At 41.0% G+C, this 19,872-nt stretch overlaps 1 protein-coding gene across 6 annotated transcripts; it reads left to right on the top strand.

Moving 5' to 3' along the window:
* Nucleotides 1–4,864: 4,864 nt before the first annotated feature.
* ercc6 (excision repair cross-complementation group 6) lies at nt 4,865–18,673 on the top strand. Of its 6 annotated transcripts, none has more exons than XM_085296981.1 (22): nt 4,865–4,896; nt 5,529–5,734; nt 5,824–6,052; nt 6,223–6,343; nt 6,461–6,575; nt 7,162–7,873; nt 9,180–9,311; nt 9,632–9,790; nt 10,677–10,812; nt 11,060–11,230; nt 11,323–11,499; nt 12,745–12,861; nt 13,303–13,398; nt 14,064–14,282; nt 14,703–14,813; nt 15,299–15,418; nt 15,676–15,770; nt 16,255–16,400; nt 16,498–17,073; nt 17,214–17,379; nt 17,511–17,589; nt 17,682–18,673. In XM_085296981.1, the coding sequence occupies exons 2-22, from the start codon at nt 5,539–5,541 to the stop codon at nt 18,126–18,128; spliced, it is 4,320 nt and encodes a 1,439-aa protein (XP_085153107.1). In that variant the 5' UTR covers nt 4,865–4,896; nt 5,529–5,538; the 3' UTR covers nt 18,129–18,673. The 6 variants fall into 6 exon arrangements, 5 of the variants coding, with proteins under 5 accessions (XP_085153107.1, XP_085153106.1, XP_085153110.1 ...); XR_014894844.1 differs by lacking the exon at nt 4,865–4,896 and adding an exon at nt 4,907–4,948 and having other exon boundaries at nt 17,214–17,402; nt 17,682–17,738; XM_085296980.1 differs by lacking the exon at nt 4,865–4,896 and adding an exon at nt 4,907–4,948.
* The last annotated feature ends 1,199 nt before the right edge of the window (nt 18,674–19,872 follow it).

The raw sequence follows: 19,872 nt of genomic DNA, 5'->3' as shown, positions 1-19,872 counted from the left end.
TAGACATTTACAGCAGCATGGCAGTGGTCTGATGCACCCGGATGAGAGCCTAGCCCACCCCTGTAATTATTGTCAGATACACAAACAGACATGTATTAGCTGGGACAGGAGAGCACATGGGAGACATTAGCACTGCCAACACTGACACACATGTGTAAAGCATGCTGTAGCTGGAATATACATTAATATAGACATGACGATGCTTTACTCATGTTGATTTATTTACCACTTTGAGGCTTAAGAGAACATCATAGGCCGTATGTCTGCTCAGTTGGGCCATGAAGCAGGCACTCAACAAAGAAGCACGAAGCAGGGGTTCAACTTAATGCCGCACACATCAGCAGCTGAAATTAGAGGAATTTATTATGTGTGTGTGTGCTTTTTTAGTTATCTTTAGCCGTCTTTACACATTAACTTGGGTGCTGGTTTTGGAGAGTTTGTCTGCCTGGGTGGGATGTGCAGGAGGCAGACCATGTGATGACCACTCACTGGCTGAACATACCCCAGAAGACAACCTGCAGTGTTCTCACATCGATGCAAATCGTGACAACCAGACATCACACTAACTTTGCTCCAGGGAGCTGTAAGGCTAAAGACCATTTAATGTCTAATCCAACCTCGTCAGATGTTTGCGTTCTCATATGCCCGGTGTGGAGTGATGAATAGAAGCGTTCAGGGCTGCAGTGCATTTTTACTATTGGCTTCAGGACAAGTGAGCTCGTTTGGTGCATACTTACGGTTTCCTGCACCATTCTTGCACCATTTAAGAGCTGTTTAAGAGTTTCTTTTAGGGTTACCGTTGGGTTTAATCCAAAGGTTAGTGCACTTAGTTAATGTTGTAATAACAGAGAAAACATGTAGGTGAAATGTCCTTTTTAAGTTCAGTTTTAATTCCACAGTGAGTTTGTTAGTTTCAGTTTTGCTTTTATTTTGCTTTATCAAAATTATAGGGGGATTTTTCAGGGACAAGAATTTCACAATACAAATAGAAGTGAAGGCTGTGGCGGTTGTTGACTCAAAGTCAAGTAGACTTCCCAGAATTTAAAAATAAATAAATAAATAAAAAAAATCTTTAAAAAATGGACCAAACAATGGATCACAATAGCTCATTGTGTTAATAAATTTCACAAAGACACACAACACACACACATTTTTTAGTTATAGGTATTTATAGGTATCTATGACAACTAATATTTTATATGTGAGGCAGGTATTTCTTTCTTTCTTTTAGGAACCAGAATCTGTTTATGAAGTCATATCATGAGGATGTGTCTTTCTCATAGTGACAAAAAATAAGCCATCATTACATAAATGATTGAACTGTAAGGTGTAGACATGATTTAAGGTTCAATTTTAGGTTAAGGTTAGTCAAATAGTAGTTACGGTTATAACGAATCTGCAGGAAATGAATGTAACTCAATGTAATGTCCTCTGAAGTCATGTATTTATATGCTTACATGTGTGCACTGTGACAAATGGAAGTGTGACATAGGGTAACTCTATCCCTGTGGCCTACATGTGTATGTTTATATACCCACAAATGTATTAGGTGTCAACTGAGACACGGAAATTGAACTGTATATATGTAAGAAAACATTTATTCTTGGACTACAACTCATTATTTTCACCGTCATTTACTCTGCCAATTATTTCCTTCCTCAATCAGTTAATGTTTTAGAGCATAAAATGTCAAAACAGGATGAACAGATACACATATGATCACATATTTAAGAAGGTGAAAGACGCAAATGTTTTGAATTAAAACACTATCAAATGCAACTATCAAATAAAAGAATGTGTCAATGAATTTAGTTGTCATATATTTTGTAAATCAGATTTTCATAAATCATTCATTCATTCATTTGTTCTCCTTGTGTAAATGTGTGTATTGAGAAGAAACTAGGGTCTGTAACTATAACAGATCTCCAGTATATTCACTTGAAGAATGAAGTGGGAGGGAAACAAAATGTCCCAGAGCCATGGAATTACTCTGAGAAACCTATCTCCACCATCATGACCATTCAGAGAAGAATGAAATTATACATTAGGTTTTGTGGGGGGAAAGGACCACATGAAATTATCATATTTCAGTTTTGCTTTTTTATCTGTGTGTGTTTTTAAACACACTCACACACACAGAGAGAGAGAGAGAGAGAGAGAGAGAGACTTTCTCGTTTTGATATCTTAGTGAGGGTGTCTAATTGACATAACACTATCCCTAGCTGCTTACGATAACCATCAAAAATGAATACCTAACTCTAACTCTTAGCCTAAACCTAACCATAACCTAATTGTAACCCTGACACTAAAAATTTTGAGTCTGAAAATTGCCTTCAAACTCATGAGGACAGGTACTTTTGTCCTCACAAGATGTCTAAACAGGTCCACACAGCAAAAGAAAGTCTTAAAAATTAAAATCTTTCGTACGAGGCTAAAGAAAGGATCCGGTTCATCAACACAGCTAATGGACCAGTTCTTATAGAGACTGTATTCAAGCGCTACTCTACTCAAGCACTTACAGCGCTTTGTACAATATGTGCCATTCATCCATTCATACTAGCACTTTTTTCCACATCGGACTGTTTTCTATCTGGTTTTCACACTCTGATGAACACATTGGAAAGAACTCTGGGTTCATTATCTTGGTATCCAAGGATACTTTGGCAAATAGACTGGAGCAACTAGGGTTCAAACCACCAATCTTCAGATTAGCGGGTTATTCCTCTTCTACCTCCTGAGCCACAGCCACCTCACAATATCAACATAGATTAAGATCAAGATAAATCTTTGCCATCAGTTGGAAGTACGTTTTGGACGTGCATCCTTCTGTTTATTGTGATCCAGTGTTTCAGAATACAACCTATAAATTAAATTAGGAGAAAAACATCTTCTGCACACCTATGAGAACTGTTGGATTCATGAGAAGAATACTGTATAAACAAAGATAATGACCACAAGGAGCTCCCTTGATTGTCTCCCTAGCTGCCTCACCAAATTCTTGTAAAGTGATTTCATTCTCAAGAAATTCGTCTGGTCCCAGAGAGATAATAAAAGTTACCGTTACTGAAAGCGAGGAGGACTGTGTTCCAGCGACAGCAGATGAAACACAACTTCATACTGGAGCATGTATCAACATTTACAGTATTTTGACACAAAATCCATAAAAAGCAAGGACCACCCCGATTTTCACACATATAAATTCGAACCTATAACACTGCCTGTAAATCTTGCCCCCTGTGTTATTCTACTGTCAGGATGCAAAGTAGCTCAGAGCAGCAGTGTTAACAGTACTCCGCGGCACCCTGGGAGATTTGCACCCAACCCTCATACGCCTTATAAATCTACAATCTACTCTGTGCATACAAAGAAGTGGGAGTTATCACAACTACATCCATTTAAGATAAACACTTTTGCTACCTGTGAGCTTGACATGGTCTATCAGTTAAACTTAACCAGTTGAACTTTCCCTAGATTATAAAGCACATAAAAGCACAGCTGTGTACTAAATATTATCTCCTCCTTCTCTTGATAAAGGCTGGCAAGTACTGGTGAAATACGTGAGCGATGGAAGGGGAAGATAGAGGTTTGCATTCCTCTCTGCAGCTCATCGTGTGAATGCATCAGTTTATTTGCCACCTATGATGATTTTTAAGCAGCTCGATAGTTTATTTAACCCTTCTTGACTCCTGTATGCGGGCCCCTTATATACACTACCCTGAGAGAAAAGAAAAAAACAAGGAAAACACTGTGGCTGTGAGCTACCTGATCACAGCTCTACACTCTGCAGGTCTTCTACTAACTAAACTACAAGGTTTTGCTGCAGCACACTTTTCTTTTAGTTCAAATCTTAATCTCTGGAGAGGTTCCCCTGAAGGTGACCCACATTTACTGGTTAAGCAAATAAAACAGGAAAATGTCTCCATTTTCCTACATTCACAAGCCAAGGGTGACAGCAATATTCATCCTTATATAGCTATGTTTGCTTACACAGATAACACTGTTTGGAAAGATTACTGACTACTGCTCATGCGCTAAAGTGCAAGACGGAGAGGAAATTTTAATTAAGCCCTTCATTTATTTTTGCATGAAAGTGGAAATAAACTTCCTCTCAGAGGTAAATACTTGGAGCTCCTCATCCATGAAGCGTAGGCTTTCCAAGACTCAGAAAAAAATCACAGACACTTGGCAAATTAGAGGAAAAACATAATATATAGTGTCTTAGTAACATGTGGGAGCCCCACGTGCCACCAGAAAAGTTTCTGTGTGACTCTACAAATCCCAAGAAATCTACTCTCCAAAGAAAATGCCCTAATTTGGTGTTTTAATTTTAGTGATAAAGAGTTCTGCCTAACATGTTTATCCAAAATCAACAATCATTGTTCGGTTAAGCCAAGGTCTGATGACTGTCGGGGTCATAGTGTATGATTCATGTTATTTTATGACGTTCTCATCACTCTGTGATCCTTTGTGCCTGTAAATGGGATCATTGTCATCCTCTGCCATTAGTGCAAAAAATAATTTTATCACAAGATAAAGATCATAACTTCTGTGCTGATCTGCAGTGATCCTTCCCTCTAAGGAGACAAAACAAAAAATGCCTGCAAAGCAGGTAGCAGACCCACCAGATCTTCAATCTTCTCGGCATTATCCTTTATTTTGTCACATTCTTGCATATTAATAATGACTGAAGTGTCTAAGTAGTTCCCTAAAAACGCAAAGAGTTGTTTTTGAAAATGTGGTTCACAGTTTCTCCAATGATAAGGCAAAAATAAGTGGTTTTGTGGCGCCATCTAGAGTGCAATGTTCTCTGCTGCTGCCAACCAGCAGAGGGCGCTGTTCAGCAAGTTAATCATTGAACGGATCCCTTCACTAACACCGGAAACCAGGAAGCGGCTGGTGAGTAATATGACATAAAGCGAGCCAGTGATGTTGTATAACTGCACGTTTTGTGAGTATCTCATTGTCACTGTCGCTTTGACGCTGGGCTTAATGGACCAGATTTTACTCAAACAGCGAGAAACAGTGGGTGCTGTAGTAGGAACATATCTGAACATGTTTGGTCCTTTGAACGTCCTCTGTTTGTTGAAGCTGAACAGCTGATGATGTTCGGCTCACTGTTAGCTTAGCAGGTTAGCGTAGCCACGTAAACAATAGGTTGTGAGAGACTTTAACGTTTCTTTCAGTTTTATGCCTATCCTATAACTCAGCGTCTAACCGCTAATGTGGTACCTTCTTTAATTTAAATTGGTATTATTTACATTCATTTCTTCCCATTACGAGCCTCCACATTCACATAATTAGTTTAAGACCCTTCCGTTAATCGTTATTAACCATAGATATAAGCTTGGTTTAGATTCCGATCATTACATAATACCGTTCAGAGTTAACGAAGCCTTTTTGGACGCAATAAAAAGGCGACAAGCAATAACTGTTTAGTTTTATTTCTCTATTTAAAGCAGTTCTTTAACAGCTTAGACGAGACAATGGCTTAAATGACTTGTTTGACATCTGTTTGACACTTCTGGCAGCTGCTTCACTATGCCTGTAGACGGTACAGAGGACCAGGTGCCCTCCTCTCTTTCTAGCCCGGCTAGTGCTGCCCTCACCCCGGGAGGAACGGAGGAGGATGGAGCTACAGGCGGCTCAGCAGTCTGTACTTTCCCTGAAAACAGTCAGGCCCCGGAGGCTGCTGCAGCCTATCCTGCCAACACTGGACCTGGGGAGGGCAACAGCGGTGAGCTGTGCAGCATGTTGAGAGAGGAGATGGAGAATGTCATTATATCCTTATAAAATCATTTCATGTGTTATCTTTGGTGCATTTAGCTGGGAAAAGGTCTGGAGCATTGCTGCAGATTGACCGACAGCGCATCCAAGCAGCTTCTGCCAGTTCGGGAGCTGATGAGCTCCAAGGTCTTGGTGTGGCTGTGTATGACCAGCACATACTTGAACAAGGTGTTTTGCAGCAAGTGGACGAGGCGATCCAGGAGGCCAGTCAGGCTGCTGTTAAAGCTGAAGCCGAGAAGGAGTATCAGTCTGTGTTGGATGATGTCAGGTACAGGAATTTAAAAAAACAAAACAAAAACACAAATGGTTTGTGTGTGTTGTGTTGAAGTAATCATCTTACTTTGTTGAGATGCTATAAACTAAAAAAATTTTTTATTAACAAGTAGCAAAACGTCAAGGGACTAATAAGTCTTCTGCTTTTAATCATGTGTGTTGCAGGTCTGTTACAGCATCTTTAAAACATATCAACAAGATTATTGAGCAGCTTTCTCCTTACGCAGCCTCCAGTAAAGACATCAGTAGGAAGATTGAGTCTGTCAAAAGACAGAAAGAAAATAAGGTAAAATACTACATGTGTAACGTTTTAAAATAAAGTAATCTGGTTTATATGATGATGGTGTAATAACATTATAATAATAATGGTGTGATTGTGGTGATGAAAAAACTTGTCATACAGGAGAAACAGCTGAAGAAAGTCAGAGCCAAACAGAAGCGACTTCAAGCCATTCTGGGAGGAGAGGACACTCAAAGGGTGGAATTTGAGTTTTTGGCAGAAGATGATGGAGAGGAAGGTAACGTGTTTTTGTGTACTGACTGGAAACATTAACCACTGATCAGTGGGTGGAAGCAATTTTTGTGGCAGCCAAGATGCCTAACTTGTAGCATTCACTGATTATGGTCCATATTAGGTTGATGAAGGAAATTTACTGTGCATTAATTAGAATAGCAGGGTGTCCATTTGCTTTCTGCCTTCAGCAGATTTCACTTCCGACACAGGCTTAAATAGGTGTGACAACTCTCCTCTTGTATTGTTTGTTGCTACACAAGTCTGTTTTCACACATAACAATACACATAATATGTATTTCACACCTAAAATTCAAGCTAGCAAGAAATATTTTCATGTACTGTGAAAAAGAACCCATAACTACACTTGTCCTCAGTTGTAATAAAGGTTATGCTCTCAGTATATTCCATGACTGCTCCGTGAGTTATTCGGTGCATATTTAACCTGCAGTCACATACTTCCTGCACACTAGCCGAAGTATTTCCTACATAAATAGACCCTTCTGAATCCTTAAGAGTTTTCCTGTAGGCATTCGTGTTGATTCTGGCAGTGAAGAAAATCTCTGAATCTGTATTTGTGTGTGTTGTACCAGAAGCGGGACCATCCACGTTGGGCAGTATGCTTATGCCATCTCAGGAGACCGAATGGGAAGAGCTTATCCGAAAAGGTCACATGACTCCTTTTGGAACCCGAATCCAACAGAAGGAGGTAAAGAAGGAGCCACGAAAACTGATGCTTGCGGAGAACTCTGCTTTTGACCAGTACCTGGCAGACCAGGCCAAGTTGGCTACTGAGAGGAAGAGAGTCCCTCTCCTTAAGAAGAAGAAAAGCTCTGGGGTTGGAACCGGTGGAGATTCAAGAGAGAAAACCAAAAGAACTGTTTCATCTTCCAAGGATAAAAAACTGCGTAAGCGTATGCGAAAGCTCCAGGTAACTGCTTTAAAGGCCCATCCTAAGGCCCGGCCCAAGGCTGAGCCACAGCTCCAAAAGCAACGGAGAAAACGTCACACTGAAGGAGAGGAGACAGACAGTGAGGGGTCAGAGTACCTCCCCAGTGATGAAGGAATAGATCCTGACCAAGAGGAGAGAGAAGCCATGGAGGAGGGCTTTGGAGATGATGATGAAGAGTATGAGTTGAGACCATACAAGAGAAAAACCGAAGGGAAAGGGAGGAAAAAAGTAAAGAAAAGTGACAGTGAGGAAGAATACCACCCTGAAAGTACAGATGAAGAGGATGATGACAAGGGAAAACCGAAAAAATACAAAGATGATGGAGATCTGGAGTATTATAGGCAGCGAATAAGGTACGATCATGCACTACTAACATTGCTCTAAACTCATGTTTAGATCTGTGGTTGGGTGCAAAGGTGTGCAGAGTTTTTACAAAACGAAAGCAGCAACTTATGCCTGCATATGCCTTGCTCAAAAACCCACCAGATTGTTCCTTTTACTTTGCATCACATTTGTAATGGCAGTGCTGTGTGCTATTGTTATTCCTTTTACTTAAGGAGGAAGCAGTTGTCTCTTTTTCTGCTGGCTCCATAGTGCAGAAAGAGAGTTAATCCCAGATGAGATTGGCAGCTGTTTCTTGACTAAGCAAATTCACTCCCTGCTCTTCTTCTCTCTCTGCTCTCACACTGGCCTAATTATCCTCCTGCACATGGTTTTATACACTCACTCACTCTAATGCTCAAATTAATGGAAGAGCAGCCCTAATGAGATTTCATATTTATAGCTGCCAAATAAATTGTGTTGGCATGTGTCCTTTTTCTACACTATAGTGACTGAATGTCAATTCCACAGCATAGACACGGCATGGACGGTGAGACTAGCTTATACGTGGAATGATATTATTAGAGCGGGCGGTATTTGTAGTTGGGTGGGAGGTGGAGTGGGGGCAGAAAAGTGTAATTAACTGAACCAATGCTTAGTCTTGACTTAATTAGAGAGTGTGGTCTCCCAGGCCTAGCTTAAGGACCAGTTTCGTGGCAGGGTGACAGGACCAGGCCCAAATGAAGATGGATTCTTATCCTCTGTACCTCACACCTTTCTGGGGAACTCGCACTACTAATTGTCTGTATCAATCTTCATTTGCTGTGCGACGACTGTGCCTCTAACTGCCCTCTCTCCTGCACTATTAAAACTGTTTTCCTTTAACATTTCCCTTTTTGCTGTAGATGTTTCACCGCTCAAGGGAAATACCTTCAACTCAAAACATTCGCTATCCTTACACCTGTGTAGACAAATGCTCAAATAACGCATGGAGTGCGAGAGGTGCAAATAGAACACCTTTCTATCCAGTCTCCACTTATCCTGTTTAGGTTTGCACTATATTCACTTGAAATGTCTGATTTAGTTTGGATCTCTTAGTTGTTTTCATTTTGCATCTGTAGCAATATACATCACTGAAAGTTTAAACAGGTTGAATTCTTCACTGTTGTTCAGGTAGTGTATTCATCTTTTTAAAAGAGGAAGCAGGTGTTTGTTCTCAGCACCCAGGCTCACTGAGCTTACCCCTTGCGGTTGTGAGCTTCTAACTAAAATAAAGAAATTCATTTTATCACATCGGTGTGCAAACACTTCATCAGTGTATATTAATTTTCTCAACAGGAGATGGAAGCGTCAGCGTCTTCGAGAAAGGGAGGAGAAGAGAGAAAGGGGTGAGGAGCTAACCGATGACAGCGATGCAGAATTTGACGAAGGCTTCAAAGTTCCTGGTTTCCTCTGGAAAAAGCTTTACAAGTAAGTTCAGTCCGAAACATTGATTATGGGAATGAGTTATGTTAAATATCCATGCATGTAGATAGAGCCACTTTTATCAAGTGATAACAAGGACTAATAAAACATTTTTCGCATAAAGATTATATGTGTACTTTGTTCTGCATCACAGTCACTGCTCTGAAAAAATAATGATTATTTCATCAGCAAGCCTTGCAAATTTATTTGTTCACTGATCTATGAGATTACTGGCAACCCTTTATGTGTGTTTATGTGGATTGTCCATGGTTGCTGTTACAGCCATGTGTTTCAAGTGTTTGCATTCATGTCAATGACCTTTTCAGGTACCAGCAGACGGGTGTGCGGTGGATGTGGGAACTCCACTGTCAGCAGGCAGGGGGCATCTTGGGGGATGAGATGGGATTGGGTAAAACCATCCAGGTCATCAGCTTTCTGGCTGGACTGAGCTACAGCAAACTGAGAACCAGAGGGTCCAACTACAGGTGTGCGCACACACACATGCGTACACACAAACTGTGTCCAGAGACTGTGTGTCTGTATGGTATGAATATTTGATTAGGGGGATTTCTACTTGAGAGTGTTCATCTGAATTATTAAACATGTTTCAATTATCAGACTCTTCACTTTTTTTATTTATTTTTACTGCGGACATCAGAGAAAACACTGACACTCTGTGTGTGTGGGGGGGGGGGGGGGGTTGAAAGTGAGAATGCGTTAGAGTGAGTGTCTGCGTGAACCCTTAAAATGAATTTCAGGCTCATGAGGTGGGGGTAGAGCAGGTGGGTGACAACAAATCAACCGCCAAAAACATGACGGAGCGCTGCTGATAATCTGGTTTTACTTCCTCGAACAACACTCGTACATTTATTGGGTGGAGCTTCCCTAATGGTCAATACTCTGTCTACTATAGACGCCCACAAATTGATTGCTTGCAAACTCAATTATGGTCCAATATCAATAGCTTCCACTAGGCAGAGGTTCATACCAGCCCATTAGTGTATCTTTTGTGCGTGCCTGTGTGTGTGTTTGGCAAAGTTCTTGTAGATTTTCACAGTGGAGCTGAGGATATCTCCACACACTTTCTTTGATTTATTGTAAGTACAAGGCTTTGTAGTTGCATCATTCCGCTGTGCGCTGTTCCTCATCCTTGAATGCATCATATATTGTCATTGCAATCTAAGCATATATACATTATTTTACTTAATAGGGAAAAGACCTTTTATTTTACACTGTAAAAATGATGGCTGTGATTTGCTACTGAAGCCTGCTCAGGTTATCCAAAGTTTAATGAACACAGTTCCATTGTTTACCCATCTTAATCTCTGGTTTTCGATTAAACACGTGTCTGTGGTGTTTGTTTCGCTGTAGGTATGCTGGTCTGGGTCCAACAGTCATTGTGTGCCCAGCTACAGTCATGCACCAGTGGGTGAAGGAGTTTCATACCTGGTGGCCTCTTTTCCGAGTGGCAGTCCTACATGAAACTGGGTCCTTCACTAGCAACAAGGTAGCTGTTCATGAGTTTTATACAATCTTTTTTTTCCCTCTGGGGGGCACTAGAGTTCTGTTTACAGTATTAGCTCCTGACCTTACCTCCCACTCTTTCCCTCTTTTTAAAGCCACATTGATAATGATGCCCTACTTGGTACATTCTTTGAAGTATATGATATTAGACATGGTTAATAACTGCACTGGTTTATATTAAGGTTTACATATTAAGGTTTGTGTCTTTGCTTTTTTCCCCCATGTTGCAGGAAAAGCTCATTCCAGAAATAGCAGCATGTCATGGTATCCTTATCACTTCATATTCAGCTGTGAGGAACATGCAGGAAACCCTACAGCTCTACGACTGGCACTACATTATATTGGACGAGGGTCATAAGATCAGGAATCCAAATGCTGGAGTTACTGTTGCTTGCAAACAGGTATTATATACTCATGGACACATGCATCAACATAAGCAAAGTTCATGCGGTTGTAATTAATTAATAATTTTTTTAAATTTTCTCTTCTCTAGTTTCGCACTCCTCACAGATTCATCCTGTCAGGCTCACCAATGCAGAACAATTTGAAGGAGCTGTGGTCTCTGTTTGATTTTGTGTTCCCCGGCAAACTGGGGACATTGCCTGTTTTTATGGAGCAGTTCTCCGTGCCAATTACTATGGGTGGATATAGCAATGCATCTCCTGTACAGGTACACACACAAAATTGTGAAATAATAATTTATTTCAGTTCTGGTTGTGTGTCCTTTCCCTCTTTTGAAGTGGAATAATGTTATTGTAATGGTAATATCATTCCAGACAGGAGCCAGTTAATCCAACAACTCTACTATTTCTGTAACTGTATCATAAGGGTGGAGCATAAATGGGCTATGCTAATTTGAAAATACCTTCTATTCATGTATGCACAGTTTTGGAAAGCTTGATGGAAGCCATTAGGTGCAGTGCACGATAATGTAGGCCCATGCAAGAAAACTTGTGTGCATCCCCAGTGTGTGAGAGAGGGAGAGGCTAAAGTAGAAAGGCGGGGAGCTAAATTGTAGCCCTTTGTCATTAGTGTCCAATCGTTAATAACTCACTGACTGAATAGATTTAATTATTTAAGATGGCTATTGATGCTTCTTCCGCTGTCGATAATAAAAACCTTTACTAATTATTAATGTTATTAAATGGTCAGAGAGGGCAAAGCTCTGCTGCCTTATCTTCTTCTCGATATTCTCAGAGCAGCAAAACAGGCCCTGAGATGATACATAAAGTTCATGTATGTTCAACTAGATGTATGTTTTAAAAAAAACATATGTGTTTGAGGTGGGGCTTTATGAGCATGTGCATATAGGCTCTATTACTGAGGCATGCATTTGCAGCCCCATGTGAATCCACTCAACAGCTTGCGCCGAGATCACTGGATCATCTGCTGCCTTCCTCGTTTTTGTTTTTTCTTTCCTCTCCACTTTACCCCATTGAGCTCAAGATACCACCATGTTATTGTCCCCTCCAGCTTTGCCAAGGGTGTCTTTGATCCCCCCCCCCCGTGGATCCCCAGTGAGTTAATGTTTAAAAGACTAACTGGCTTTTAGCACTGACCCTACATACAGTTTAGCAGGCCATTTGCAGTGGGGCTTCTAGTGTGGACCAAGTGTGTCTCAATCTCCCCCTCTGTTTCCACTGGAACTGGCCAGCAGCACTGATGAAAGAAGGCTGTGTCCCTCGAGACCAGCAGCACTCAGATCAATGTTGAATGGCTTGTACCGCTTAGAGGGACAGCAACATGAGGTGATGAGAGATAGCAGATGAGTGGCCAAACAACAGCCATGCCTTAGGAAACATGAGCGCTGACAGGAGTGTGTATGTGTTTGCTTTGCATGCTGACCTGAAGGTTCCTTTTGTTTTAAAGCAGTTTGTTTATCCTTAAAGGTATGATTTTTATTTATTTTTTTAAGGTCCAGACAGCATTTAAATGCGCATGTGTGCTGAGGGACACCATAAATCCTTACCTGCTCAGAAGAATGAAGGCAGACGTCAAGGCTAACCTCTCCTTACCTGACAAAAATGAACAGGTATTCATCATACTCTAAGACACTTGACCCTGCTCTAAGTATTGAACAGCGTCTAACGCCTGCATCTCTTAACAGGGGAGATGTTTATCTGATTGGATGTGACTATTATGTGCCACATCTAAGGAGTATTTGATGAATGTGCATGGCCCCTGTCAGGTGAAACCAGCTAATAAAGTCCCAGTAAAGTAAAAGAAGCAGGTATTCATTAAGGCGGCTGGTCTCTGGTCTGTCCTTGCGGCTGACGCTGGTGGACTTCTCAGTCCACTTCTGCTCATTAAGTCAGTCCCTCAGGACACCGGTGGCTTCAAAAAAAGCCGTTGCTTCCTTCTAATTTCTCTTCTCAAACACTTCACTTCATCAAGGGGCTTTAAAGTGGATGTTCACTGCTCATTATAAACTCTTACACTGCCCTCTATTGTGTGTGTTTGTGTCTGTGTGTAGGTTCTGTTTTGCAGATTGACAGCAGAGCAGCGTCAAGTGTATCAGAGCTTCTTAGATTCCAAAGAGGTCTACCAAATACTAAATGGGGACATGCAGGTGAGCCTTCATAGTTTGTGTTCTGCTTTTGTGTTTGGTTGACACACACTTTACGAGGATAAGAAAGTAGAAGACTTCCTGGAACAAGACATGCATTATTTAACCACCTAACAGAGGCATTTCCGTTTACCTCCCTCTCACAGAGACATTGTGTGGATTTTTATCAACTCTCGTACAATTAAAGATCCCCACCTTTAAGTGGAATCTGTGGAATTGAAATTATTTTTGCCATGTAAATTATGTTAAACCCCTAATAGCTTGACTTTGGTATTGTTTAAGAGGTTCAATTCGAGAAGGTTGTACAGTTGTGTTTCTCACAGTAGTGAAACCCTTGAGAGAGAAACTACCATTTATCACCACTGACCAAATGGACGTGGTTGGAGAGCTAGAGGTGACCACAGATTATGCATATACGCACACGTGCGTGCTCTTACAGACGTATTCAGTGGTCACTCTCAGTCCATTAACCACCATTACTAATGCAGTGACCACTGGGCCTTCATCAGGAAAACTGGCTAAATTGTCTTTAAATAAATTATGTAACTCATTCCTGTAGATTTTTTTAAGGTGCAACACAGTAAAAATCTGTAAATTTATCAAAGTTGACATCAGTTCTGCTGACAGCGTTCATGAAGGAATCTCCTTTTTCTTTTTGTCTCATGTAGGTGTTCTCAGGTTTGATAGCTCTGCGTAAGATCTGTAACCACCCGGACCTTTTCTCAGGCGGACCCCGGATACTGAGAGGAATCCCTGAGGACCAGCTAACTGAAGAGGAACACTTTGGCTTTTGGAAGCGCTCGGGCAAGCTGATTGTTGTGGAGTCGCTGCTACGTCTCTGGTTCAGACAGGACCACAGAGTCCTGCTCTTCACTCAGTCCAGACAGGTGAGGAACACTTTCCTGAAATAATCACCAGTATTAAAGACGCATTAACAGTGGTTTGTATAAATACAAAAGATTTTTGTAAAGCCAAGATAATTCTTTCCTCCTTTACATCTTAAATTGTGGTGTCATGTGTTGCCAGCTACCTATAAGCCTGTTAAATTTAGTGTGTCTGTGAACGTGCGAGACAGAAGGAAAAAGTGAGGAAGTGAGAGAGTGTGTATATGTGATGGAGGCCCCAGCTGTTGCAGTCAATACCAATGAGATTATACCTCAGAGGGAACCTGAGACCCTCCCTGTCGGTATCTCTGTCCATGTAATATTAATCTGCTCTAATCCTTTTAGAGATAATCCAAACCTCAGCCCTTCTTTCCCCATCTTTATCTCCTCTTTCTGCTGTCTTTATCCTCCCACTCCTTCCAGATGCTGGACATCTTGGAGGTGTTTGTAAGGGAGAATAACTACTCGTACCTGAAAATGGACGGCACGACTACAATATCTTCCCGACAGCCTCTCATCGCTCGCTACAATGAGGTAAGGATTAGTCATCTCTAATGGCTGTATGTGTTTCCAATGAAAATCCTGCCCTGAGGGACCAAATGCTTCAGTGGAATCCTTCTCACCCCGAGGTGGGGACGCTAATTGATGAAAATCTGTTGTTCAAAGTGGATGTGCTCAATTTTCTGTGTGTGGAAGATGTTGAAATATCACTTAGCATTAAAGCACTCTTTAAAACTAAAACTTTTTAAAAATGTGTTGTATCTAATACTAAATCTGATCAACATACACTGCATTTAGATAAAGCTGTTTTATCGTCTTTAAATAGGGTTTAATTTGAGAATAATTTGAGAGCAGGAGATTGTTATCTTACTTGCATTAAATTTTAACAATTTACTAATGAAAATTTTTTTTTACAGGATTATAGCCGAAAGTGATTATCAAAGAGAGTATGAAATTGCAGATTGGGTTCATTAATCACCAGTATTTTCTCTGCTTCTCTCTTTTCTTTTCTTTTTCAGGACAAATCCATTTTTATCTTCTTGTTGACCACTAAAGTCGGAGGTCTGGGAGTCAATCTGACTGGAGCCAATAGAGTCATCATTTATGACCCAGACTGGAACCCCAGTACTGACACGCAGGTTAGACAGCCACACGTAAAATAATTAAAAACATTGACTCAGTGAATTATTTCTCATGTGAGTCTTAATGTTCCTTAGAGTTGTGATTTGTCACATTAAATTGCCTACTTTTTTTTTTCTTGTTGGATGCCAGCTTTTCATGCGTTTCCAATTTCTTGTTGCCTGGTTCACCTGCTGCTCTGTAACATCGCTTTTCCTCCTTTCTCACTGAATGCTCGGTTTAATCATTTGCTCTGAATGTGTTACGCTGCTCGCAGGCTCGCGAACGGGCTTGGAGGATCGGTCAAAAGCAGCAAGTAACAATCTATAGACTGCTGACTGCTGGGACCATTGAAGAGAAAATCTACCACAGGTCAGACAGCAGTTTACTTTTCTAAGCACTTTATAAGGATAATATTCAATTGCAAAAACAAAATCCTCTGTTGGCCATTGTGTTTTCTCTCACCGAGCCTTTTTGTTTCAGTTTTCTTTCTGTTGATTTCACACATTCATGAGTATTGGCAATGACGTGACTAATTGCTTACATCACTGCTATATTAGTACTTGCACTGTCCCGGTTCTAGGTAATTGAAAAGCATTCCTGCATTATTAAATGGCCAATTGAGGACTTCTAAACTGTTGCTCTGTTTGTTTTTTTGTCTGTAAAGTGCTTTCAGAAAGCAAGTTGGAAAAACTGCAGGCATTGTGTTTTGATACCTACAGTGGTGAGGTTAACTAATGTGCTCATCCATCAGCCAAACTACTCTGTGGTGACAGGGGATCAGGACTGCATGCTGAGCTGAAATGGCAGCTTGCATTCAAGTATGTAATTCTGTATTTTATCTGCTGTAATTCAGGCAAATCTTCAAACAGTTCCTAACCAATCGAGTACTGAAGGATCCCAAACAGCGACGGTTCTTCAAGTCAAATGACATCTATGAGCTGTTTACTCTAGCTGATCCAGATGGAGGTCAGGGAACAGAGACAAGTGCTATTTTTGCAGGTCTGTTGAAACATTTCATTGTCCAGTTATTGGGTTGTTAAAATAAGCTTGAAGGATTTAATTTTATTTACTTTGGTTTATTTCTCCCTAAAAACAGGCACAGGTTCTGACATCAAAGTGCCCAAAAAACCCGAAAAGCCAAAGCCATCACACAAAGTAAATCACAGCAGCCATGCACATAAACACTCCTCAGCAACCTTCATTAATACAGGTACAGACAGCACGCACACTCCTACATTAAGGGCCGGAAGTACGTCTCCATGCAGTAAAAACTCTCAGGGTAAACAAAATGTCCCGATAGACAGTCCAAGCACCAACCAGGATGCTGTAGATATAGCGCCTGCGGGACAAAATAAAAACAGCGACTGTGATGCAGCCAAACCAGACACAAATACCTCAAACTCAGCCAGTTTTCACCAGCACAGAGACAAAAACTCTGCCCGGACCAGCCCACAGAAACACAGGGAGAAGAGGAAACACTGTGACTCGGACGACTTGAACAAACGCAAACATAAGAAACACAAGCGCTCCCGGGATGCTCGATTCGAAGGCCACCGCATCTCTCATTTGGTAAAGAAAAGAACATTTAAGAAATCCGAGAGCGAAGACAATGCAGCAGAGGACCAGAAGAAATCAGACGATTATGTCTTGGCAAAGCTGTTCAAGAAATCTGGTAGAAGTTTTTTTTGGTTGGTTTGTTTGTTTTGTACCGTCTGCAGTATCAGAAATTTTTATATACAAGATTTGCGAAACGGCAAGCTTCTTTTTCTTATTTTCAAATGTGCTGTTCTTTTCTTCCATGGTGTTTCTCAGGTATTCACAGTGTGATGCAGCATGACACCATCATAGAGTCTTCCAATCCTGACTATGTTCTTGTGGAAGCAGAAGCCAATAAGGTGGCTCAAGATGCCCTTAAAGCTCTTAAAATTTCCCGGCAGCAGTGCAGACTGCGCTTCAAAACTCCTCCTGCCCCTGCAAAGTATGTAGTCTCACACTGACACGGTGGGGTTTTTTCTTTTTCTGTTTTTTTAGAACTTCACTAATTTAATTTAAAACAAACTTATCATTTTCTCAAATGTATTTAAGGCATTCTCTTGTTTGCCTTCTCAGGAAACGCTTTGGACAAAAGAAGAATTCTCTCTTAGCTACACCTTCTGTTCAGTCTGTTCCCACTTCAACCAAATGCAAGGTAATGGCCAGGTTCTCATTAAAAGATGTTACTCTGTGTTTTTTCATTTCTGATGCCATTTTTGGGTGTATTCATTGATTTCTTTTGTTTAGGATGCTGCTATTATAAAGAAGTCTGTGTCAAAGAAACCAGGTTCGGGAGCTCATTTCAGCGGGGAGGGTGCAGAAAGTGACTTGAATTCCACCCCGCTGTCATCCTCCTCTCTGCTGGCCCGGATGAAGGCCCGTAATCACCTCAGCATGCCCTCCAGGGGAGAAGAACCAGAAGAGGAGGAGGAGGATGCCTCGGGAGCTGCAGGGAGTCTTCCTGCTGCTCCGCCCACTGAGCACGATGAGCTGTTGGTGGATCTGCGCAACTTTGTAGCCTTCCAGGCGAGTGTGGACGGACAAGCCACCACCCAGGAAGTGCTCGAGTATTTCAAACCGAGACTGACCCAGGAACAGGCTCCTGTCTTCAGAGAACTACTCAGGAGTATCTGTGACTTTCATAGGACCTCTGGTCAGGAGGGCATCTGGAGACTCAAAGAGAGCTTTCGCTGAGGGAAGAACATTTAAACACCCCTTCAAGCTCAAGCTTACAGTTGTTGTCTTGCAACCTTCTTGTTGCTTGCGTTCAGGAAAGACATTTTGCCGTACAGTCTTGGGTTACCTAATGAAATCATAATTAGTTAAGCAAGTCTTGAAGGTAGTTTCTGTGATTGAGTTTGGCAGTTGTTCTGTTCTTTTTTTCATTGTTGCTTGTACCTGGTAATACTTGAATTCATTTATTTTGATTTGACTAAAACGGTGTAATATCATATTCAGATATGCGTTTACTCTCAAACTTTGTTCTTAAAAACCTCAGCGATGTCAGATTATACCAACTTTCTGTTAAGTTTAAGAATAGGGTGCCATTTTATACCTCACTAAAGGTTTTTGTAGATTTTATAATAAACTTTCTTGTACACTGTAGGGGTTTTTGGTCACTTCAAAACAAATTAATATTGCCTCTCCGTTGTTTGCAGGCATTTTAAAAACGGTGTTTTATATTAAAAAAATAAATGCAATTCCATATCTTGCATGTACTGTATGCAATAAATCTGATGGCTGCTTTTCTGGCTTTGTTATTTCAAAAATACACAGATGTAAAGGAAGATTTATGATTATGAATATATGCCAAACTATTTGCAGGTTACAAAAGACATGTGGGACAGTTTTGAATCAAGAACACAGGTAAATGTGAGGACATTAAAATAACAAGATAACTCAAAATTGGACGGAAAAGCTGACATACCTTTTATTTAACTGTGGTGCTGACCAGGGTCCTGAAATAGTCGACGGCTTATGCAAAATCTGCAAAACCTGAACTAGTTAAAGTTTATTTGTAAATGTGTCTCGACCTACGGAGATGAGGAGTAATTGCATTTAGTCTTTTAAGCAATCATCAGAGGATGGAGAGGAAAGGCGCTGACAGGAAGCACACACACACACTTAAGGCCTGCACTCTTGTCAAGAGTTGTCTAGACCAAATATTGGGATAAAGTTATCAACCGTTATTTGATTTCAATTTTCTCCACGCACCTCACCGAGGTCATAATAACAACTTTATTTTCAGTGGTGCATAAATTAATTACGCGCATTTAATAACTAAAATATCATTATATTCCCCCTTTAATAACATAAACGCTGCACGCCAGGGAAACCCTTAATAGCGCGGGGCCCTGTAACTGGCCATTATCCGCCTGTAATGATATTACAGAACCAATTACGCGCCATTAGAAGGGATTTTCTGCACTTTATGTGGTTTAGTCCAATCCCGCACTCCTCTTCTAAATTTCAGCTGCTTCTCGAAGCCTCATTTTGCCTCCACCTCAGAGACGCATGGCGTCTGCGCTCTGCCGTCCCAGATGCGCTTTAAAACTAATTGAAAGGGTCCCGCAGCAGATCATTTATCTGAGGAAGCGAAATAAATCGCTGGACCCCTTGCTGTGAACAAAATCAAAAATTTGGCCTTGTGAGTGTTCTACATGCGCAAACCCTTGTAAAGTGGACCCCCTAACACACCCTGACGAGCAATTAAACCACCCGACAGTCAATCTAAAACCCAAAAGCAGTCATCCTGCTTTTTTTAATATATGAAAGAACCAAATAAAAAGTGCAGTGGGTATGTGTGCATGTTTATGGTTAGGGAATATGCTTGACTCTGGAATAACAATCACTTGTGATGAATTTTTTTGGCACCAGAGCAGAGCTGCCGTTTGCCACCCCGGGTATGTCTTTCCTCTCCTCCTTTCTGTCTTTCTCT

This window comes from Mchenga conophoros, linkage group LG13, assembly GCF_057382185.1.
Source record: "Mchenga conophoros isolate Kocher_MC1m ecotype Shallow Benthic linkage group LG13, M_conophoros_male_GT1.1, whole genome shotgun sequence".
Taxonomy (NCBI): Eukaryota; Metazoa; Chordata; class Actinopteri; order Cichliformes; family Cichlidae; genus Mchenga; species Mchenga conophoros.
This window is presented reverse-complemented; position numbering and strand designations above follow the sequence as displayed.

Excerpts from the sequence above, each read along its gene's own strand:
- ercc6 (XM_085296981.1), top strand. The coding sequence starts at position 5,539 with ATGCCTGTAGACGGTACAGAGGACCAGGTGCCCTCCTCTCTTTCTAGC. Across the intron at positions 6,576-7,161 it reads AGAAGATGATGGAGAGGAAG|AAGCGGGACCATCCACGTTG; the intron begins GTAACGTGTTTT and ends GTGTTGTACCAG. Across the intron at positions 17,074-17,213 it reads AAAGCTGTTCAAGAAATCTG|GTATTCACAGTGTGATGCAG; the intron begins GTAGAAGTTTTT and ends GGTGTTTCTCAG.